Source organism: Pongo abelii, chromosome 16, assembly GCF_028885655.2.
Source record: "Pongo abelii isolate AG06213 chromosome 16, NHGRI_mPonAbe1-v2.0_pri, whole genome shotgun sequence".
NCBI classification, from domain to species: Eukaryota; Metazoa; Chordata; class Mammalia; order Primates; family Hominidae; genus Pongo; species Pongo abelii.
The window spans coordinates 36,215,567-36,240,052 of record NC_072001.2 but is presented as its reverse complement, the minus strand read 5'-3'; the positions used below and the strand labels follow the sequence as shown (position 1 = coordinate 36,240,052).

At 41.0% G+C, this 24,486-nt stretch overlaps 1 protein-coding gene across 7 annotated transcripts in view; it reads right to left on the bottom strand.

The window, feature by feature from the left end:
* RYR3 (ryanodine receptor 3) overlaps window positions 1-24,486 on the bottom strand; it is a 561,166-nt gene that overhangs the window by 393,696 nt on the left and 142,984 nt on the right. For 6 of the 7 annotated variants that reach the window (XM_024232640.3, XM_054532557.2, XM_054532556.2 and 3 more), the window contains exon 2: window positions 4,443-4,562. In XM_024232640.3, coding sequence (XP_024088408.2) covers window positions 4,443-4,562 — 120 coding nt within the window. Of the gene's footprint in view, window positions 1-4,442; window positions 4,563-12,454; window positions 12,575-24,486 lie in introns of those variants that run through there. The other variant, XM_054532559.2, reaches the window with a different exon arrangement.

The following is a 24,486-nucleotide window of genomic DNA, read 5'->3' as shown; positions in this document are numbered from 1 at the left end:
GTCTTTTTTTTTTTTTTTTTTTTTTTTTTTGGAGATGGAGTCTCGCTCTGTCACCCAGGCTGGAGTGCAGTGGCGCAATCTCAGCTCACTGCAAGCTCCACCTCCCGGGTTCACACCATTCTCCTGTCTCAGCCTCCCAAGTGGCTGGGACTACAGGTGCCCGCCACCACACCCGGCTAATTTTTTGTATTTTTAGTAGAGATGGGGTTTCACCGTGTTAGCCAGGATGGTCTTGATCTCCTGACCTCGTGATCTGCCCATCTCGGCCTCCCAAAGTGCTGGGATTACAGGCGTGAGCCACCGCGCATTGGCCTTTTTTTTTTTTTTTTTTTTTTTTAACAAAACAAGATACCTTTAAATTCTTGAACCTTTGCTTATTTGAAAGGGAGCTGAATAATAGTGCTTCCATCAATTAATAGCAGTTTCAGGACACCTTCAAGGAAGGGTGGACCATGGCATACAGGAATCAAAGTACTGGGAGACTTCCCAAGTGCTAAATAGTCTTCATGTCTACAGCAAGTGTTAATGATCTTATACTCATGCCCCTTATTCTTCTATCCTGTCACTCCTTTGCTTCCATATGATCTCCTTTTCTCCGGGTCACACACTAAGAATAGTTTTTGAGCACTTTATCTCTTTTTTTTTCTCTGAGGTCTTTCTTCTCCACGGAATTCATCTCAATTTTCTCTGAGTCTCAACTAGCTTAAAACACCCTTGACTAGAAATGCCCAAGGTCACCGGTAGGCTCTGTAGCCAGCTGAGAAGAATGGTATTTGATGCCTGTGCCTCATGCCCAGTGCCAAGCTCGGAAACATACCTCCTCACCTCACTGCATGACTTCCATTAGGATCCAAGAACCTAAGAATGGCACAGCTCGTTGAGAAATTTGATGGTAGAGAATTAGGGCAACTATTTAGTAATAAGGGAGAAGACAACCAGCCAAAAGAGAGGCTTGCATAGCTGCAAATGACTGCAGGAAAGAATGAAGCTCTCAGAACCTGAGTTCCTCTCGCAGGCTGCTCCCAGGAATGGTGACAAGAAATTCTGAATATCTGCTCTATCCTTACCGTGAATTTGACCCTGTTTCTCTGTGAGAACCCTGATGGCGCACTTCCCTCATGCTACATATAAAAGGGGCGCACTCATGCAAGGATGGTGGGTATGTCACCTGTAAACAATTTGTCTGTCATTTTGGGAAAGCAGTTTAATAGTGTTCATGCTTCTGACACCATTAATTCTACTCCTGGATGTTTACTCCCGAAAGCCAAAATAAACCAAGAAAACCACATGCATATTATTTTTTTTTTACCATTCATGAAGACCATATAGCAATATGGAACTGGCTGAAATGGTAAAGAAAAAACCCAAAACAGAGAATGTCTGAATAACCAGTATGAGTACAACTTTGAAAACAGACAGGTATACGTGGACAAAGGTGAGAATGAAAAACAAATGAAAATACGTGGACAAAGGTGAGAATGAAAAACAAATGAAAATAGTTGTGACAAAGTGGTAAAATTATGGATGACATGTATCTCTTTTTAAAATTCTTCGGTCTTATCTTGCTTGAAATTTAGAATGACAAATTAAAATAAGAACAATCACTTAGTTAAGTGGCCGTTAGGAAAGACATTTCCTCATCCCCAGTTCATCTATGAGTGTATGACTTATCGTTTCTATGCCTGAGGGATACAAAGCATTCTCAGATTACAACACACTGTTGTGTCTAATCTAGCTCGGGTAAAACAACGATAAATACAGAGCCATCTTTATAGAATTATCTGACAGTTCAATGAATTTGTAATTCCAAGACTTTCATTCTAAACTCAAGATTTTGTAAGTTCAGGGGCTGATGCGTGATCTTTCTGTCTTTTACACAAAATCAGGCCTTGTAAGTCAAAAGGGATAACAACTTTATACTTAGTATTATTATCAACTCTAGCTATTAAGTGTACTGTATTACTTCAGTATCATGTGCTTTATATATATTATTTCTCTTTATTTTCACAGTCCCCCTGAAAGGTAATTAGTTTTCCTTATTTTAAAGAACAAGAAACTAAGTCCCAGTTTAAATGTCTTGTACAATATGAAATCATAATAACCAATGGTTTTATCAAGCTTACAATGCACTAGGCAATTTACGAACCCATTTGATCCTGACAGCAATCTTATAAGGTAGTTACTATTAAATTCCCGTTAAGCAGATGAGGAAACTCAGCTCAGAAAAGTGAGGGACCTTGTCCAAGGTCCTGGTTTAGCCAGTAAGTGGTAGAGACAGGATTCCAACTTTGACAGTCTGGCTCACAGCCTGTGCCCTAAAGCAGGGTCCCCCAACCCCTGGGGCCACAGACCCAGTTCATGGCCTGTTGGGAACCAGGCTGCACAGCAGGAGGTGAGTGAGTATTACTGCCTGAGCTCATTACTGCCTGAGCTCTGCCTCCTGTCAGATCAGTGGCAGCATTAGATTCTCATAGGAGCATGAACCTTAATGTGAACTGTGCAAGTGAGGGATCTAGGTTGCATGCTCCTTATGAGAATCTAATGCCCAATGATCTGAGGTGGAACAGTTTCATCCTGAAACCATCTCCCACCATCCGTGGAAAAACTGTCTTCCATAAAACTGAATCCTGGTGCCAAAAAGGTTGGGAACTGTTGCCCTAAAGCACTGCCCTATACCCTACTCGATGGATGACTAGAAAAGGATACCACTTGTTTTCTAATTTAGGTCAACACACTTCCCATTGGATTGTCCTGCACCTCATTTGGCAGATGAGAAAATTGCAAACATGAGGGACTGACTTGTCCATGGTCACATGAGTAGCTCATGGTTGAGAATTAACTTCTTGACTTCTAATCTAATGACCTCCCTATTATCCCAGACTGCCGAGAATGAAAAACAAAAGAAAACAAAACAAAAAAATAAAAAAACCTAGCTAAGAACAAAAGCAAATGAGAAAAAGCCTTAGGAAAATCAAGTCAAAGATCTTTAAAAAGATAAAAATTTTCCTTGTCTCTCTTCTGTCCCATATATTTTAATGGGACTCTGGTTCATGTCTATCCTCATGGATCCACGGATCAGTGACCTACAAGGGAGGGAGAAGTACAAGAGGGGTTTCTGGGGGACGTGGCCATCACCCTGGACATCTGGTGTTCCAGGTTCTAGCCAAACTCTCTGTGTTATGTCTGTGTTGTGTATGTTTATGTGGAAAATGGCATGCCAATAGGTGGGTCTTTTGGAAAATGTTACCAATTTCTGATTTTTGTTTCCGGTTTTTTTAAAAAAGGTTCTGTGAGAAAAACTGAGCTTAGAGGGTGTGATGGTGGGTTTTATGTCAACTTGGCTAGGCCATAGTGCTGTTATTCAGCCAAACGACACTATAAGTTTTGATGTGAAGGCATTTTGTAGATGTAATTAATATCTACAGTCAGTTAACTTTAAGAAAAGGCTATTAGCCTTGATAACTTAGGTATGCCCTCATCCGATCAGATGAAGGCCTTCAGAACAACTGAGATGTCCTGGAAAAGAAGAAACTCTACCTCAAGACGACAGCATTAACTCCTGCCTGAGTTTCCAGCCTACTGATATTAACTACAGATTTCAGTCTCACTAGCCCCTACAACTGCATGAACTAATTTCTTAAATCTCTATACACTTATCTACTTACCTACCTACCCATTCATGCACTCACTCACCCATCCACCCATGTGCCCATCTGCCCACCATCCATCCATCCATCCATCCATCCATCCAGTTGACTGTGTTTCTCTGGAGAACCCTGACGGATATAGAGGTTTTCCCAGGAATGAAAAGCACTGCAAGAATGCTGAGCACATAGATCCACTTGACACACAGATCATGAAAAGCAGAAACAGCCTGAAAACGGAGAAAGAAAAGTTCTGCTGAAGAGACACAGCATTATTGCCACCATGCAGGCAGAGACCAGTGCAAACATTACTCTCTGCCCTCATGTCACAGTGGGCAGACAGTTACAACAATCTCAGCGCAGTCAGAACTGAAAGGGGTGTGCTCACTGTGAAACATAGGCTCAGGCATCTGTGAGTCTCTGTAGCAATAAAACGACAGCAGGGAGTAAAGAACACGCACTCAGATTTCTAGGAATTAACAGCAACAGAAAGGCATTCTGGGAGTATTAAGAGGACCTTCTCGGTCAGCGCTGACAGTGAGCTCAAAGCCTCCCCAGAGTCCTGGACAACACTGACAGGCAAAGCACCTCTAATTCTTCATAGTGCTCTGGGTTCCTACGTCAACAATTCCTAGGCTTGTGGAGAGTTATGGTTTAAACCAGATCTGCTTCCCATTTAAAAAATAAATGTGTCCTTTCAAATGTCGTCCTCATCACCATCTCCCAGCAGTATCTCCCCTAAATGACTATGTCAGACGCCAAGGTGGAGGAAGGTGCAGGGCGGACAACCAATCTCACCTTTGCTTCTGAAGTGGGTTCCAAGAAGCACAGGCGATTCCCAAGTCCCTCGGCTGCCAGGCAGAACTTCCTCTGCTCCTTATGAATGGTGGCGATGCACTGGAGTACCACTTCATCCTCCTGCCGGGAGAAGAGAGACCCAAACATGAGTAAGGGGAACTGCTGAGCCAGGCCCCGAGTCACCTTCCTGTACCTGAGTCAGGTAAGCCACCAATCCCCAACAGCCACGTGCTTTTTGGTTTTATTTTTAAACCTGATTACGGAAGGAGATTTTTTATTCACAGGACATCACGGAGCATCTACCATGAGTCAGAACTCTACTTAATCCTGGGGTGAGGTCAGTGGGGGCAAGTACACATACAGCCCAGGCCTCACTTCTGAGAGCTGTGCAAAGCATATGGTCTAGGAGAGCTGATGATTTCAACACTTGGGCAAATATGAAAGCAAATTTATACAATCTCTCCAAATATAGAATAAAACAATAAGATAGGATTGAGGGGAACAGAGAATACAGACAAGATCAGAGCAAGGTGGGATGAGTGGAGGGAAAGTGTTGGGGTTTCAGGTTGTGGAAGAGGCAAAGTGTGTTTTGTTGGAGGAAGGGAGTGTATGTGGTGGGCCACGTATTTGCCAGAGATGGTAGAGGAAGATATGGAGGGTGAAGGAGATGGGTTTTAGACTCACAGAAAAGGAAGATTAAAGATGCCTTGAAGATCAGGTAAGAGGAGGAGGAACTGAAGGTCAAGTAGAAGAACTGCTCTGAATTCCCAAGGAGTAGACCTCCCTCCTAAATATCAATCTCAAAAGCAGCCCCCCTAAAATTTCAGAGGCCCTGGAAAAGAGGCAGCCCTCCATCTACACCAAAACATTCACTTCTTGCACAACCCTCCCTGAGGTGGAGAGGAAAACAGTTTCCTTACTAATCCTTCCATTTCTGCCCCTCCTATCTGTCAGGCCATGCTCCCTAGTCACCACCACATAGCTTTGGATTTCAAGCAGCAAACAGATTTCCAGGTGTGGTTAAGTTACGGAAGTGACCTGGGGGAGCCAGCTGGAGCCTCCCTCCTTCTGAGCATCTGGCCATCCATTGCCCCATCTCACCTCCATGTCCCTCAGTGTCAGAGATTGTCTTGTTGGAAAAGTGTCACTAGAGTGTTGGAAAGGCAGATTAAGTAGAAATCATTTTTCTTAAACTGTGTCTATAATGTGCCTATGAAATTAAAAAAAATAAAATGGTCCCACCTGGTGAGAGTGTGAAGCAATTCACTATTAACAGATCCCTACAAAGATGTCTGCTTGTGCCCAGAGATAGGTGAGGTGCTACAGGGGAATGCGAGAAGCCACAAATTGTAGATGTATGAAAAGAAGAGTGGGAAAATATAGCTCCACGGTTTTACTAGCACTGAAATGTCACTGTTCATTATTGAAGTGAGTCAGAAACAAATTCAGGAGTCTTTGCTTATAGTAAAATCAGAATTCATGGTCTTCATTTTAATTGAGACTGAAGAAAACTCCAGAATATCACTGCTTTAAAAGTGGGGCTTTAGTGAAATCTCTGAAGAGAATGAAATTTTTCCCTATGTGGAGTGTGCCCCTAGATCCCCTATCAACCAGGGATGCTAGGATCCTCCTAATGGCATTGGTGGGCGGGGACGGGTGGTGAGGTGCTCTTAGTTGCCAAGATGACTGAGATGTGCTGCTTGTGTTGGAAAGCAGGGGCCATGGAAGTTAAGTCATCAGCAATGCAAGAGGTAGTACTCAAAACTTAACTTTCACAACCAAATCAAGAATAACCCCTATTGAGAAATAGTTATGTATCTCCCCCACCACAGTTAACCAGCAAAAAGAAAGAAACAAAACTTAAAACCCCCCAAAAAACTAAAGCAACAACAACAAAACTCAGGCATTTAGAAATCATAGAAGTGTAATTATGGATTTTTTTTTTGCTTTTTTACAAAGGCATGAAAGTTGACAGTTTTCCCATCAATGTGTGCCTTTAAGGTTCTCTTTTCAAAATCTCAATTCTCTTTCCCTTTCTATCCCCCAGGCGCCCAAACCACCAAGGCTTTGACCTTGCACTAGCTGCCTTGGGGTCTCCCTATTTGTCTTCTGAAATTTCCCCATCCTATAAGTCACATCCCAAGCTGCCAAGAAACTAATGCAATAACCTGCCCTGATTTAATTAATAGCAATTTGCAGAACAGCAGCCCTGTACACATGTGTTCCTAGGTTGGGGCTCTGGTGACACACAGATGGGTATGGGACTCTGGGCCAAACTGATGCTTCTCCAAACGATTTCTACTCTTTCCCACATTCTGTCTGGAACCTTCTGCTCAACCATGCTGACCTGGCTGCAGACACCACCTGGAGTGGCAGCCTGCACCTGCCTTTGCTCCATATAGCAGCAATTATTTCCATAAACCTTCAATAGACAGACATCTGGAGCCTTTGAGTGCCTGACACTGAAATCTTTGCACTGAATTCCGTTTAGGATTATGAGATGAGTTAATTCAACCCATCTGATTACTCCTCTTGCTCCTGAGTAAAATACAGAACACAAGCTCTCCAATTAGAACACAAGCCTTTCTCTTCATCCCTGTAATGGTTTGCACTTTCTCCGCTAGAAATTATCCTCCCTCTTTTCTTCTCACTTTGCTTTAAATCAGATCTGGGCACTGCTGAAGGATGTCATTTCCAAGGAAGCCCCCTTACTCGAAGGCTGCAAATTCTTCCACATTTTGTATCTCCTTTTCCCAGAAGCCTGCCTTCTTCTCACATGTCCCGATGCCAAATTTGGACCTTACTATTCTACACATGTGCAAAAACCCTTCAGTTTTGAAGTATGTGATAGCCACTTTCCACATCATTTCCCATCATTTATCTGACAATCAGAAACTCTGAAAAAAATCTGTGTTAATTCAACATACATTGATGGACTATCTTGCAATGACAGGTAGGATACTATGAGATGCACAGGTTTTATAAGGCAAGACCCATTAATACTGTAATAATGGAACTGTGGGCTGGAAGGCCATCCCAAGTAACTTTAGGGTTTATGCAGACATCTGTTCAAAGTGAACACCTGGACCTAATGATTTCCACTCTGTTTTCGTAACACACTATCATGAACCTTCCATGTCATAACCTAGAATGATCCCACTTCTAAAATCTAGAACTGGACTGTCCAACTTTACAGACCCATTTTCTCTCCTGCTTTCGCATTCCTTACTTTTACTAGTTTGCTCTATTTTATCAAGACTTCCAGTTCCTAGAAAGTGCTCTCGTCTCCATTATTTCCTCTTTCTCAAGGAGAATTGTTGATTTTTTTTTTGATAGAGAAAATAACACAACTCTGGGGTTTTGTGCCACTATAAATTTATGATTTCCTGGTAACTTATTTTCAGCTTGTTTCAACTCTATCTCACTGGAACAAGACCACAAAATTTTCCTTTTGTAGGCCTCACAGCAGATTCAACTCTGTCAATATAAAATAACCATACCTTCCATCTTTAAGAGAAAGAGAAACAAAATAAAGAGAAGAAAGTACTAAGTTACAGGGTGCAATAATAAGTAACAGTGATGGGGGCTGGGGGGACACTAAGACCTTTCAAACCCAGCCTCTGTCTTTTAGGATAAGAATATGATTCTCTTTAGTCATCAGGATATGATATCTTTAAGATCACATAAAGGTTTCCTGCTTTATACCAAACAAGTCAAAATGTCTCTGCCTGGATTTCAGGTGCTCCACAGTTGAGTTCTACATGACACCTCTAGTTTTGTCTCTCCTTCATTCCTATTGCCTTACTGTCTCCCAAATAAGTCATGCCCAGGCTCCCTAAAATGCTGCTTCTTGAAACCCCTCCATTCCCGTATTCATCTCCGTATTCTTCTAGTGCTCCCACCTTTCTGATGGATCCTTCCCATCTCTATTTTCTTCTGCCATCCTACATATAAGGGACTGCTCAATGATTGGTCTTTATCATTTTCCCTTAGCAATCTCATTCATTCTTCAGGCTTCCTGCTTTACTTCTGAGGAGCTGTTACTCAGTCTGTACCTCCAACCTGGTGGTACTCAAGGGTTCCAAACCTCCATCTATTTTTACCTGCGGACCTACCAACACTTCAAACCAACATGTCCCCCAGTGCACTAAAAGGCTTCTTTTTTAGTCTACCTATTCTTTTATATTCCCCAAGTTTGTCAAGAGCACATCCAACTTCTGGGCAACCTCAGCTTACACATCATTATCTCGTATCTCTGAGTCCTCCCCTTTTCCTGTATCACAGCAAATGGGCCAGCAGAAGGAGAGACTGGAGGTCTTGAGACCAAGACAAGGCTATTATTTGACCCAAAGCATTCTTCCCTAGTCTGCTACCAGAGGCATAGCTCTGGTCTTATTTTCTTGCTGAAATCCTCAATGGCACTCTCAAAAAACATAAACTTCCTGAACTAGTATCTGAGGCTTCCACATTTCCAAATTATCATCCTAACTTCTTCCCTGTAGCGTTGGGTTTCCCTATTTCCATGTCTTTGATCGTGAAATCTCTAAAAAGCTGCCCTAATTTGCCCTAGTTTTCCATGTCCACATATTACCTATCCTTCTAAGCTTAGTTTAAATGCCACATTCTTTTATGAAGCCCAAGTAATCTCTCTGGTCTCTGAATTTCCATAGCAATATCACCATACTTTTTGCAGTATTACTTACATGCATACCTTCTCCCCCACTATATGTTTTTAAATGGCCAACATTTACTGATCCCTATGTGACAGGCACCATGCTTTACGCACAAGAACCCATTTAAGCTTCACATCAACACTATGTAAGCACTATTGTTGTCTCCATTTTGCAAATGAAAGCCTGTATAGAGCAGTTACGTAACTTGCCTCAGGTCTCATGGTGGCAGGGGGCAGAGCCTGGTATCTAATCCAGGCAGTCTATATTGATGCACTTGCTATCACTACTTCCAGCTGACTTTGTACCCCTCAAAGGCAGGATCACATCTGATTCACATTTCTGCCTATCATGATACTCACCACTGTGGTATCTGATGTCTATTATGCACCCAATTACAATTTACAGAATGGGTATGTTTTTACATTGTAACCTTATTTAATTATAAACTCTATTAGAGCAGAAAACCTCTGCTTTCCGATCCAAGCTGGAAACATAATGTGTTTTGAAAAATGTGTTAATTAACTGGGATGTAGACTCAGATTACAAGAAATTTCCCTACTTTCACCCACATAACAGGGTCATTTTCATTGATGAGTCAGAACTGAATAATTGAATAAAAAGGGAACAGATGCTGGCATTTGAAATAAAACAATGAGGCTTTGGAGTCCATAGCTTCTATTTCTTAATTATTATTATTGATAATGATATCAACTATTCATTCTGGACTTCTGTGCCAAACACTATGCTGACATTTCCTCCTAGATTAAATTAACCTTCACAACAACACAACCACTTTAAGAATGAGAAAACCAAAACTCAGGGAGGTTAGGTAAATTCAATAACAGTGAATATTTAATGGCCAGTCACTATATGCTACCATGTTATAGCATCTCAGTTTAATCCTTTCAATCATCCTGTCAGGTAGGTGCTAATACGCTTTCTATTTAACAAAGTGGTTGAGGCACAGAAAGGTTAAGTCACTTGCCCAGTGCCACACAGCTTGTAAGTGATAGAGCCAGACCTTAAGCCCAGGACTGTCTGAATCAGGAGTCAGTTCTCTACCATGGCACCAAACTGGCTCTCTTACTCTAAGAGACTGACCTTAGCAATAGGTATGAATTCATGTCTGTCTGATTCTAAAGCCCATGGTGATGGTGTTGACAAAAATAGATGCTCCCAGCCCTGTCACATGATCAAACCACACTGAAACATAACCACGTCACAGAGCACAAGGCCAAAGAGAGCAGACAGAGTGCTAAAATAAATAAATAAATACAACAAGATTTCTCTATTCCCCATGATTGCAACACTGGAAGGGGTAAACATCAGCCCAAAACTTGCTGCAAAGGGAGAAAAATGAAAATCCAAGGTATATCATATGTCAGCCTCCCTCCAAGCTATGTGGTTCATACATGCCAGCTATTCCTGTCATAGATTCAGCTTGTGGTGGTGTTGAGTGATTGTCCCTGCACAAGGATATACAGCCTTTGGCTCTCTTTGCTTAGATTTCACATTGTCACAGGTCATCTCTGACAAAGTCAAGTTCTTTCTACCGTCCTCTGGCCAAAGAACTTCGAACTTGAAAATGAATGGATCTTGCCTATTTTATCCTTACAGCTTTCTTTCTTATACCTTGGCTCACAGCCTGAGGGCCAGAACAATAGAGAGCCATCTCTGCTGGCTCTGAGCTGATGGCTGGGGAACCTTGGCTCTCCCGCTTCTCTATGGGTCACCTGTGAAGAACTCTCTGGAACAAAACAAAATGGCTGACAGCCCTATTTAAGGTAGATCACCAGGCAGCTGATGACAGCCCTATAGTTAGATCTGCAAATCACTGGTACTGAGCAGCTCATGACCAGGAGCACGTGGAACAGAGTGCCATCCAGCAGATTTCATGTTTAAGTGCAGACATTATTACTGCAGAGGAAAATCCATAATAACCATGTATTGCTTTAAAAGGGAAGATGTTTCCTACCTACTTATCTTAAACATCAGGCACTTAGGGAACTGATAAAGTTAAGCTACTTTCTAAATATATGAAAGACTTGGGTGTGCACTTATTCTAAGACTTTACCCAAAAGCCTTTCTTAAATGAAAAATAAATGGGCTTTTTGGAATGACAAGAGTACACACAGATTATTTCACAAGAATTAATGACAAGGTCATTTACTTGTGTGTTCTAAATAGCAATCATTTGGACTATTTGCTTCCTTCAATTCTAAGATCTTTACGGGTAGGAGCCTCTCCTTTGTCTATGAATCTTCAGTGCCTAAAATAGTACCTGGAACTGAATAGAAAAAGCACAAATATTTCTGAATTAAATGAAAGAATAGTATGTTCTGAAAACAACTAATTATGTTAACAAATATGCTTATGTATAAAAATTCCAAAATAAAGATCCTTCTTAAAGGAATCTATGATACCCTGTTTGCTTCCACAATAGACCCATGAGACATAGAAATATTATTAATCTCATTTTGCACACATTATGAAAATAAAGGTTACAGACTGAAGGAGAATAACTCGTCCTGTGTCCAGCTCTCAGACATTGTATCTCCCGCAACAATGTTTGCAGTTTTGTTGTTATAAATGTCTGTTTTGGTTTTTAGTTTTATTATCCCTTTGGTACTTATTGTCTTAGAATGTCTCAGAAGTTAGTGAAAGCTACCCATCTCCAGTTTCTTACTACTTATTGTTAAAAAATGAAATAAAATGGAAATTTCAGGATACCAAGAGGCAAATTGACAGACTTATTTATCTTTCCTTTTTAAAACACTTTCTTCATTTGGCTTATAGGATACTATTTTGTTTTTTCTATTCATTAGCACCTCATACTCAGTCTCCTTGGTTGCTTCTCCTCATTTTCTTCCCTCTACTGCTAGAGTGGTGCTCCAGAACCAGTCCTCAGAGTTCTCTTCTTAGTACCTGTACTCTCCCCCTCTTTATTCCATTTGGTTAGATGACTTTTAAAAACAGGTGTATTTTAAGAACTCCCAAGTTTGTGCCACCACATTAAACCTCTTCTCTGAACTCGACTTCTGTTTCCAAATGCTACTCAACATCTCCACTTGGATGTCCAATAGGCATGTCAAGCTTACTATGTCCAAAATCAGACTGCTGAGTATCTCCCCACATATGTTCCTTTTGTAGTTTTCTTTATTTCAGAACATGGCAACTCTATTCTCTGGGGTTGCTGGAGGGAACAGAGGGAAGAGAGGGAGAGATGAAGAAAGGAAGGGAAGAAAAGAGAAAAATCTTGAGGTCATGTAATTCCTTTCCTTCTCTTACCTCACATCCACACCATCAGCAAATTTTTTCCATTCTACTTTCTAAATATACTCGACCGTACCATCTTGCATCCTCTTCACCACCACCGCCTAGCTCAGCCATCATCTCTTGTCACAACTATTGTAATCACCTCCAAACTTGTTTCTCACTGCTGTCCTCCACACAGTAGCCAGAGTCTTTTAAAAACCTGAGATCACATCATTTCACGACTTGAAAGCCTCCAGTCACTTTCCATCTTACTTAAGGAAAAGGCAGACTTCTTATCTTACTATGGCCTACAAGGTGCTAAAAATGCCCATCTTGAAACACAAAGCAAAACCACAGTGGATACCATCTCATACCTGTTAGACTGGCTACTACCAAAAAGACAAAAGCTATGAAGTGTTGGTGAGCATATGGAAAAAAGGGAACCTTTGCATGCTAGATGTACACTGAAAACCATTCCCTGGGTGGGATTGGAAATTGGTACAGAAGTTACGGAAAACAGCAAGGTGGGTTTTCAAAAAATATATAACTGCCATATGATGAAGCAATCCTGCTTCTGGATATATATATAGATATCTATCGATATACAGATAGATATATATATATAGATATATCTCCAAAGAAAATGTGATTAGTATCTCAAACAAATATCTAACTCCCATGTTCACTGCAGCACATTCACAATAGCCAAGATATAAAAACAACCTAAATGTTCATTGACAGATGAACGGATAAACAAAATGTGGCACACACACACAATGAAATATTATTCAGCCTTAAAAAGAAGGGCATCCTGTCACTTGCAATAATACAGATGTTATTGGATCCTGGACGGCATTATGCTAGCTGAAATAAGCTATGTGCAGAAAGACAAATACTGCGTGATCTCACTTTTTGTGGGATCTAAAATAGTCAAATTCATAGATGCAGAATAGAATGGTGGTTGTCAGAGACAGGGGGATGGGGACAGTGGGAAGATGCTGGTCAGAGGGTAAAAAGTTTCAGTTATACAAGGTAAGTAAGTTCTGGAGCTCTATTGTACAGCACGGTGACTCTAGTTGACAATACTCTATCTTATAATTGAGATTTGCTAAGAGGATACAGCTTAAGTGTTATCACACACACACAAAGGTAAGTATGTGAGGTGATGGAAATATTCATTAGCTTGATTGTGGTGATCACTGCACAACGTATATCAAAACATCAAGTTGATACCTTAAATAAAAATATATCAATTAAATATATTATTTATATTATATAGCAAATGCATTATATACATTATATATTAAATACATATATCTATATTTGTATATATTTACATACATATAAATGTAAATCTCTCTCTCTCTCTCTCCACCTCCGGACAATCTCTCTTCTGTAACTCTTTTGCTTGCTTGGTTTTAACTACACTGGTCCTCTCCTTAGAGCTCAAGTTTTTGAAGCATTATCCTCCCTCAAAACCTTGTACTTGCTGTTCCCTTCACGCAGGATGTTCTTCCCCCACATACCTGGAGGGCTCCCTCCCTCACTTCCTTTAGGTGTCTGCTCAAATGTCGCCTTGTCAGAAAGGCCTTCCCTGATCATTCCATATAAAATTATAACTCCATTTTCATGTTGCACTTCCAATCTTGCTTAATATTCTTTTCCAACTAGTATTTACCTCCTAACAATACAGGTTTATTTCTAATCTCTCTCCTCCTCATTAGAATGCAACCTTCATGCATATGATTCTGTTTACCATTGTATACTCAATGCCTGAAACAGTGCCTGGCACTTAAGTGCCTGTCACGTAAGTAGGCACTTACGCAGTCACTGAACGAAAGATTAGTCATTTTAGTTCTTACTAAGTAGTAATCCCCACAAAAACCTGGGAATTAATTACATTCTTTTATTCTTTTTGCTGAAAGTGTCCAGTCTTTGGTCTCAGCTGGAATTGTTTGCTTACGGGGACTGACAAAAGAGGCACCCACAGCTTACAGGACCCTTTGGGCTCCAACAACAGGGAGGACTGTTGTAATTCCTCTTTACAACTTTTCCCATTACCAAGAAGGCAGAGGTTGGAGCTTGACCATAAAATCTACTCAGCCTCCCATGGCTTGATCTCTTATAAAACTTGCAAGGGAGAGCAAAGGAGAAAGCCTTTCCCTCAGTTGATTAGGGAGATGTAGCGGCATACAGGCCTTAGGGTTTACATATGCAATTAATTCTCTCTCAGGCAGAACACGCTGCTGTGTAACATGGAAGAATGCAGTGACCTATTACCTATGACATTTTTCTCCAGAAATAATAATCAATTTGTTTAAGTTTTCTATTCTCATAGGATGAAAAAATAATGATCTAGTTGCTACCCAGAGAATTTCAGGCCCCACAGAAGGATTTTCTATAAAATGGTAACACTGATATTCTGGATACATCTCTCCCACCCAATCAGAACACAGCAGGTGAGTGACCACACCCAAAAGCTTGCACACACTCCTTTGGTTTCATTCTTCTTCAGATACAACAGCCATGGAGAAGAATGAATGGGAGAAATCTCAAATACTACAGCAAATCATAATTTTTACTCTCTAACCTCAGAGGTAGCAAAGGTCAATAATAAAGTTATGGCAGAAAGTTTTGGTCTCTGGTTCTAACATTGTTCTGATTTTTTTTTTTTTTTTTTGAGAAAGGGTCTCACTTGGTCACCCAGGCTGGAGTACAGTGGTGTGATGAGAGTTCACAGAAGCCTCGACCTCCTGGGCTCAAGCAATCCTCCCACCTCAGCCTGCTGAGTAGCTGGGACTACAGGCAAGGTGCACCTGGCTAATTTTTGTGTTTTTTTGTAGAGACGGGGTTTTGCCATGTTGCCCAGGCTGGTTTCAAACTTCTGGGCTCAAGCAATCAGCCTCCCTAAGTGCTAGGATTACAGGTGTGTGAGCCACCACACCTGACCTGAACCTTGTTTGAAGAAGGACATATGACCAGGACACTTTAACTTTCCATATTTCGATCATAAACGTTAATGAGTTTGTGGCTGTGTCTCCATCATATGATGCACTCTAAGCACTGTGACCCCAAAGAGACAGAAGAGCGTCTAAGTCTGAGGCTACCATGGCAGTAGCAGGGAGACCCTGACAAATTGTGCGATGGTACCTGTGTTTGTATGTTATCAGATCTATGGTATCTGCATTTCTATGTCATTAGATATATTATTTATTTTTAAGTCAATTTATTTTCCTGTTTATCGTTGGTTCTGGAATCCTTGGCTACTGAGTTAAGACATAATGTCTTCCCTGGGCCATACAACTGACCAACGACAACCCACCTACTTTTAGCAAGATCTTCTAACCATACTTATCCACAGGGGAGAGGGCCACAGCACATCCACTTTTGTTTTTGGGAAATAACTAATTTATTGAGATTCTTTCTACTTGTAGCGCCTCATACAGTGTGCTTTCTGGGATTTTCCCCTTTAACGTTTGTAGAAAAAGTAAACAAAACTAAAATACTCGGCATGTAGGATACTCTTTGAATATCCTTTATGTGCACACTCACTGCAATTTACTGACAGATGTCAGTAAATTTGTCAGAACAAACCATCCAGCAATTTCCATACAAAATCTAATAAGCAGGCAACACTACCTTTTTCAAAAAAAGATGCTCTAAAAAGTCAGTAGATGCTAACGAAATTTATGGGCTGACTTTTAGAAGGTTAAATCTTTGAAAACAGGTCACTTACAGGCAAAATAAGTGTTTTCATAATTTAATGGAACATATAAGCCCTCTGAACTGTCCTGTCCAAGACTAGTTTCTTAAACAAACCAAAAAACATAAAACTTCCGTTTTTTTTTCCAGCTCCATTCAGAACTAAATCATGCATTCATTCAAGAAATATTTGTTTTATGGTGTTGGATATGGTGGTGAACAAGGCAGGCATGGCATCCACCTTCATGGAGGTCACATTCCAGGTGGATAAAGAGCCCAGCTTATACATTAGCTCAGACAGGCTTGGGGTTGCACTGGTTTGCAGAGATGATGACATAATTCAGGACCAGAAGAATCTGAGTAAGACAGCAGGAAAAACACATGGATGTTTGGGCTACTTCCTTCTCTTCCCTGACAACTTTTCTGCCCCAGGCTGAGCTGCTGTAAGTAAATGTTTCCATTGGAAAACTTATCCCTTTAGGTTGCAACTCTTATATTTCTTATTTAATTCCCCTCTCACCAGAATGTTTAAGCTCAGAAGGCAAGGATCATATCCTGCCCATCTCCATCTGTTTATCTTGTATCCCTAATACCGATCATATGGAAAACATGTCAAAAGTACTCACTGAATTAAAATAATGGTTAGGAGAAATAACAGATTAGAATTGTGGGTCAAATAGAAGAAAAAGCTGTGAACCCAAAGTATCTAAAAGTAGAATCAAAACCAGACACTGTCCAGGGTTATAAGACATTGCCTCGTGAAGAGACAAAGTACCCGTGAAACTGGAGTGAAGCCTATTTCTGCTGACAGAATTCTCCTCAACTCATTCTCCTGAGGTGGGACTCAGTGTTTAGTTCCCAGGGTCTAGTCTGTGGTTAAAAGTTGGATATTAGTAGGCCGGGCGCGGTGGCTCACGCCTCTAATCTCAGCACTTTGGGAGGCCGAGATGGGCGGATCACAAGGTCAGGAGATCAAGACCATCCTGGCTAACACGGTGAAACCCCATCTCTACCAAAAATACAAAAAATTAGCCGGGCGTGGTGGCGGGTGCCTGTAGTTACAGCTACTCGGGAGGCTGAGGCAGGAGAATGGCGTGAACCCGGGAGGCGGAGCTTGCAGTGAGCCGAGATCGCGCCACTGCACTCCAGCCTGGGCGACACAGCGAGACTCCGTCTCAAAAAAAAAAAAAAAGGTGGATATTATGTGCCACAAATTCCCACACTTGAAGGCTGTGATACAGTGGGGCTCTTCCTATCACAAATCACGAAATAAACAGCACTTAGGGAAGGGGTGGGTCAAGCAGGAAACAAATTTACCAAGACTCCTCCAGGCACTGGTTTGAGTACTTTATAGTTCATAAACTCCTAAAAATTCTGTTCCAGATAGTTGTCATTATGCCCATTTTACAGGTAAAGGCACTTAAGCTTGGGCTCAGACGTATTAAGTCACTGCTCAGAGCAAGACGGCGATTTCTTTTGTTAATTATTCCTTAATGTATCATGCATTTATTCAGTGCCCATTACACACCATGCAGTGCTAGGCCCTCAGAATACAAGAAAGCTTCAAATTTAGTAAGTAGTGCTGTAAATCCAGTTCTGTATGACTCGCTAGGTCCTCAGAATACAAGAAAGCTTCAAATTTAGTAAGCAGTGGTGTAAATCCAGTTCTGTGTGACTCCAAACTTCAAGTTCTTCCCAATTTACACAAGGCTCTTTTGTGAAGAAAGCATTTCAGTCAGTTGCATACCAAATGTAAGAGTTGCAATATGTCCATCACTCACCACTCCCACTTAGTGATACTACTTTTTCAACTTCTTACTCATAGTGTAGCAGTGGGCATTGCAGCTAGAAGGCTTTAGTTAAAGGAGCAGCTTCCCTTTCTTAAATAAAATATGAAAAACCAATTGTTTCTCCACCTTAAGTCTAATGAAAACACAGCTTCAAGCCCAGGGGCCATTCCCTCTGTCCCCTACCATGTCCAATCACTCTGCTGACCTGCTGACCACATGCCCTGCCATAAAAATTTCTGGAGCATATTCTAACAACAGGCTCAGAAAAGGCACCTGTACTGCAGCAAAAGTTCTTAGAGTGCTTAGCCAAACCAAAATCTAGTTTAAAAACCAATAAAATTAGAAGCATATGAGATAGAGTTAATTTATTTAAACATGACTGCTTGATTCCTTTTGTAACTGAGACTAGAATTTGTTCCATATCCTCATCATATTGCTTTTTTCCCTTTAAATATAATCATGTCTGGCTTTGAATCCTCACTTGCAATAATTTCAATCTCAGTCATGTTTGGAGAAGCTTTCCCCTCCCTAGAACTGTTTAATAATCCCAGGAGAATTATATAGTATACAAATTTAGAGCAAGGCAGCTGGTCTTCAGTTAAAGATTGCTGTCAAGATACCCATTGTCCAAGCCTGCATGGTCCATGTGACGGCAGGTGTCTACCACCTCATCACCATTTTCAGTCGCAGACTGTGATACCCAAAGTCTTGGTGGCTTCAGGGTCAGTGCCCAGGTCTCCAGCATCTTGGCCCTCATAGACCCTATGTCTTCTGGAGAGAATAATGGTCAGGGTTGCAGGTTTCTGCCACCTATTAAGCCCTGCTGTGCTCTTACACCAGTCTTAAACCAGAAAGCACAGCTTTCCCAGGTTTGACCACTTGGTCTCCACTTGTCCAAGCCTCAGGGACATCTTACTAATACCACCTGAATTTTTATCTCCAAGAGACTTTGAGAATTAAGTCTCAGCTCTACCCCAGGGCAAAAGGGAACCCCAGGTCTCCCGGATACAAATCCTTGCTTGTCTGGGTGAGGAAGGGATATAACTCATTTTTATTCTGTACTTTTTTTACCAGAATTTTTCTCCTTTTGATGAGTCTACAGGAAAAGAACAAACTTAGCTCTGCTGTGAAGCTGTGGGGCTCAACCATATGTGAGCATCATACTCATCTGGAGCACCTGTAAAAATATATTGATGCCTGGGCCCTAGCCCAATCCAAATGAATGAGAATCTCTGGGGAAGGGTGGATGCTGGGCCGGGTATTGAAGCACTTCCCAGGTGACAGACACCAGTGAGGATGGAGGACTCCTCCTTTGACTCAGGTCAGAAGTGATAGCTGGGGAAGTTAGAGAAGGTTGGTAGACATATACTAATACAGGCATGACATCACAGGGGAAAATAAATGAGTTCTGGATATGACAAAAAGAAGACAGTGGTGGGAAAGATCAGGTATTGGGTCTTCATTTCCTTTCAATCAAGAATCCAAAGGCTAGGCCATTGTTGATCCCAGAAAACACCAGTCACCAAAGGCTATTGTTTGCAGGTCCCTCATTTGGTACATTACTCTAAAACAGAGCCTGGTTTCTTTTTTCTCAAGGCCTTTATAATACTGCCTCATAGGATTTCTCCCCTGGCTACAGGGACTAGATAGGAAGATGATAGGTCAGCTTTAAGTGAATCATCAAGAGAAACTAAACACCTTACAGACTTCTCCAGAACTAGGGAATCATGAACTTACAATGAACTGAGAAGTTTAAAACAAGAAAAGTAGCTGTATTAGTCATGGTTCTCCAGAGAAACAGAACCAATAGGAGATACACACACACAAATATACGCACAGATTATGAGAACTGGCTTATGTGTCTATGGAAGCTGAGAAGTCCCACGACGTGGCCTCTGCAGGCTGAGAACCAGGAAAGCTGGTGATATAAGTAGTCCTGGAGTTCAACGTTCCAAGAACCAGGAGCATCAATGTACAAAGTGTAATTGATCTCCTCCTATCCCACTGTCTACCCTACCCAGCCCCTGGCAACCACTCTTCTTACTTTACTCAGCTTACTAAGTGCTCATCTCTTCCAGAAACACACTCACAGACACACCCAGAAATAATGTTTTACCAGCTATCTGGGCATCCCTTACCCCAGTCAAGCTGACACCATAAAATTAACCATCACACTAGCCAAGCAACCAGCAAGAACTTATTGAATGTTCTCAATGTACCTGGCAATACTGATGATAGGAAACGTGCTGATCCTTATTTTCCTTTCCCCAATCCACTCCCAAACTGCTCCATGACAAGGTGTGAATGACTTTCTGATAGCTTCAAAGGACAGCAAGTAAAACTATTTTAACTTTTAAAATGAACACATAATTGCAAGTTTGTGGGGTAGAGTGTGATGTTTCAATACATATGTTGTACGATGATGAAATCAGGGTATTTAGCGTATCCACCACCTTACGCATGTATCACTTCTTGGCAACGAAAACATTCAAAATCCTTTCTTCTAGCTATTTTATAGTATACGATATTGTGAATCATAGTCACCCTACTGTGCCATAGAACAGGAGAACTTATTCCTCCTAACTATAACTTTTTACCCGTTGATCAATCTCTTATCCTCTTTCCCCTTCTTCTTACCAGCCTTTGGTAACCACTATTCCATACTCTACTTCTGTGAGATCAATTTCTTTAGATTTCACATATGTGTGATACTGGTCTTTCTGTGCCTGGCTTATTTCACTTAACATAATGTCCTTCAGGCTCCTCTATCCTGCTGCAAATGACAGGACTTTATTCTTTATGGCCGAATAGTATTCCATTGTGTATATACATTACATTATCTTCATCTATTCCTCCACTGACAGACACAAGTTGATTCCATATCTTGGCTATTGTAGATAGTGTTGCATAAGAGTACAGATATCTCTTTGACATACCGATTTCAAGAAGAATCAAGGTCTCTCTCCCCACAATAACACATTTCCTTCTCAGTGGCAGGAGTCAGAATGCCTAAATAATGTTTCAAAGCTAATATGTATGTATCTTAATTTTCTTTTGGCACTTTTTTTTCATTTGAAATAGGGAAATAAATTTTAATCTTCTTCCCCAAATTTGGGGAAAACATAGTTACACAATAGTATTATACAATGTCAAATAATACATTTACGTGTATTCCAAACATTTAAAAAGACATAGTTCATCTACAGGTAGCTACCTATTTGTTGAACACAAACAAAATTCTAGACATTATGCAGTATTTATCATCCCAGGAATTGAAAGACTTTATAACTTTGGATTCTAATTCTCTAAGTCAGTTCAGAATTAAACACCAATATTCACATCTTTTATATAAAGCAAATTAATGATATAGAATGGCCCCTATTTTATCATACAACTGCAACTAATTGTTGCTCTGATGATTTCTGATTCAGCATTGAGCCACTGAAACAACACAGCAAGAGATTTCACCAGGAATAGGTGAAAGTAACACTCATCTCTAGCAAAACCCTGAGAAAGTGCTCATGGCCTCATTTCTCATGCTTTGTCATTATCAAGTTCTTTTGTGCAAATGCAACCTCCAAACCAAGATAAGGGATGGAAAAATGGTCTATGTGGAAGTGGAATCAGTGTTTAGGAGTGAAGCACCTCAGGAGCCACCGAATCCAAACCTCTCAGGAATTCAAGACAGAAGTTCAAACTGCTCTCTTTGCAAGGGAAGAAATTCATATGCAAAGCACCAAAAGATAACCCGTACAACCAACCACACAGCAGCGCTTATAAAAAAGATGTAATTCTATTTTGCACACTTCTTTTTCTGATTAAAAACTTCCTCTGTAACACGCTTGCCCACTCTGCCTACAAACAGTCAGTGTCCATTAACTAGTTAATCCTCTTGGCATTCTGCACGATCAATTCTTTGGGCTCTGTTGAAGTTATTCAGCCTGGAGCATTCCAAGCAGAAGAGAAATTTATTATTCATCTGCAACTATGGGAAGGATTGATATATGGAAGATGGTAACCATCCATTATCCAGCAAAGTGAGAATGAGACAGACTAGCCCTAAAAATATAGCAGAAGAGATTGAAATGAGATATGAGAAAGAACTTACTGAAAGTGAGGGTTAAAAACTACTATAAATTTTCAAGATTAGATTACAGTTATTCACACACAGAATACAGAACTATCTTCTCTGGGATATTTAAAGTGTCTTGTGATTAGTATTCTGTAAGAATACAATATAAAGAAACAGTCATTAACAAAAGGTTATATTTGGTCAATTTATCCAATTTTAGAGTCTCGATGCTTGTGTACTGATAGACTTGAGCTTCCTGGCTTCATATACACATAAGCCTGCCTCCGTTATGTTTAGTGTGGGATTATGTGCAATAAATAGGAAATAAAATATTTTTCCCGTTCTTTAACAAGGTAGACATTTGTGTCTAATACTTTTTTTCCAGGACCAATGTCCAGAGACCAAGTTTCTTGGGCTCTGTCCTATGACAAAGCTGCATCCGTTTGTTCTACAATGTGTGATATTGTCTGTTCCTGCAGCCAATTGCCTCCACTTTAGACGGCCAGGAACTTCCAATTTGTCCTATATGAGGGACATCTTCTGACCTTGTCTTACTTGACCTATGTGGCAAGGGACACTGTAAATCTCTTCATTTTTCTGGAAACCATCTTTTCTTTTGGCCTCTAAGGCACGTACTCCTCTCCTGAAAAGCTTCCCATCCTCTCATTCAGCCTCTTGTGCCTTTAAAGGTAGAATTCCTCAGGCTCTGTCCTCAGCCCCTGCTCTTCTCACACTACTTACCAAGTGACTCCATCCAAGTTGACGATTAACTCAAATCTCTTTATTTATGACTCCTAAACATCTTATCTGACCTCTAGACCCTATGTTAGATTGCAGGCTGCCGGTCATTTCCTTTGGATGCCCCGACACGTTGCAAGTCAGTTCATCCAAAACTCACATCATAATTGTTCCTTCCCACAGGTGTTTCTTCTGCCCTCCCTACACGGTGACAGGTGTCATCATTCACCCACACACCCATGGAGAGACCTGGAAGTCATCCACAGCTGCTCTGTGTTACACATTCAATTAGAATTTCCTTTGCTTCTCTCCGTTCCCACTGCTGTTTCCCTAGTTTAGGCACCCAGGATTTCTACAATAGCTTCCTTACTGAGCCCAGCCTTGCTTCTCTCTTCTCTGCTCCAGACACAGTGATATGCAAAAAGACAAATCTCAGCAGCTCACTACATTGCTTAAAACTCTTCCATAGTTTGTCAATAACGTTCAGGTTTTATAGCTGAAGTTCAAGTTCCTCCTCATCTGGTTCCTGCCCTCTTCTCTATAGCCTTAGTTCCTACCCGCCCTCACCAACCCTGACCCAAATGCTCAACTTCAGCGCTATGGAGCTATTGCTGCAGTGCCACACTTACTCTCATCTCTGAGCCCTTGTATATGCTGTTCTTTTGGCCTGGGATGCGTGCCTCTATCACACTCCTCATTTTCTCAGGCTTGCATAATATACATCATCTAATCTGGGAGGGTCCATCATTGTGCATCCATAGTGCTCCCTGCATACTTCTGGGACTACATTTATTACCTTTTACCTTAACCGCTGTTTTGCTTGTCTGCCTCCTCCATCCTTGGAGATGGCAACTGTGTCTGACTCATCTCCGTGCCGAGGATAAGGCCTAGCAGAGAGGATATGTTCAGTAAATGCTTAATGACTGGATGATTGAGTTTAGCTTGGCCAGGGTCTTAAGTTTAAAATCAGCATGTTACCACCAATATAGTCACAGGTTAACTTCTAGTTTTTTAGTCCAGGCTACTGTATGGGGAAAGTAGGTAGAAAGAAAAGGCCTATGTTACCTGCAGTGGGATAACAGTCAGGTTTAAACAGTTTTACAAGCAAGCACCTTAACTGCCTCCTCTAGCCAGTTACTTTAGTTTGGAGACACTCAGCCAGAGCGCCGTTATTCCTTCTTATCCTTCAATTTCTCTCTTTACTGGATGCTCCATGTCAACAGAAGCCATGTTTTCCAATACTCCAGCATCTTCGCAAAACTTTGTCAAGTGAGCCTCCCACCTCACAAATCACTGAAGGAACAGACCAGAGGGACAGCCTCCAGCCTCATGCAGAATTCTTATGATGTCTGCTTAGATTCTGAGCTATTGCCAATTTTCAGGTCCAGTACCACTGTCCAAGCCTCAACCTGGCAAGAATTCAACAATTCTTCATTCAAAACAAGCCAATCATTTACCCACTGGATCCTAGGAAATGACCCAATGAAAAGAAAAGGCTGTGTTCGACTCACTGTTCCTCTCCAACAGAGTCAAAGGGTTAATCATTTGTGTGCAGTCTGGGTTCCTTGATTGTAAATTAACTTTTTTTTTCATATGAAAACACGGGAAGACATTAGTATTATTTCCCTAATCCTTCTTTTAGAAACAACATCCTTGTTTTTCTTTTCATAGAAAAATCAGGAAACTGCGTGTCAACTGTTGCAGAAACACAAAGACGATGCAACTCCACATGCATATTTTCCAAGTATACCAGGATTTGTGGTACAATAGACAGTTAACATTTGTATACAGATATACATTCTTTGGGAGAATCA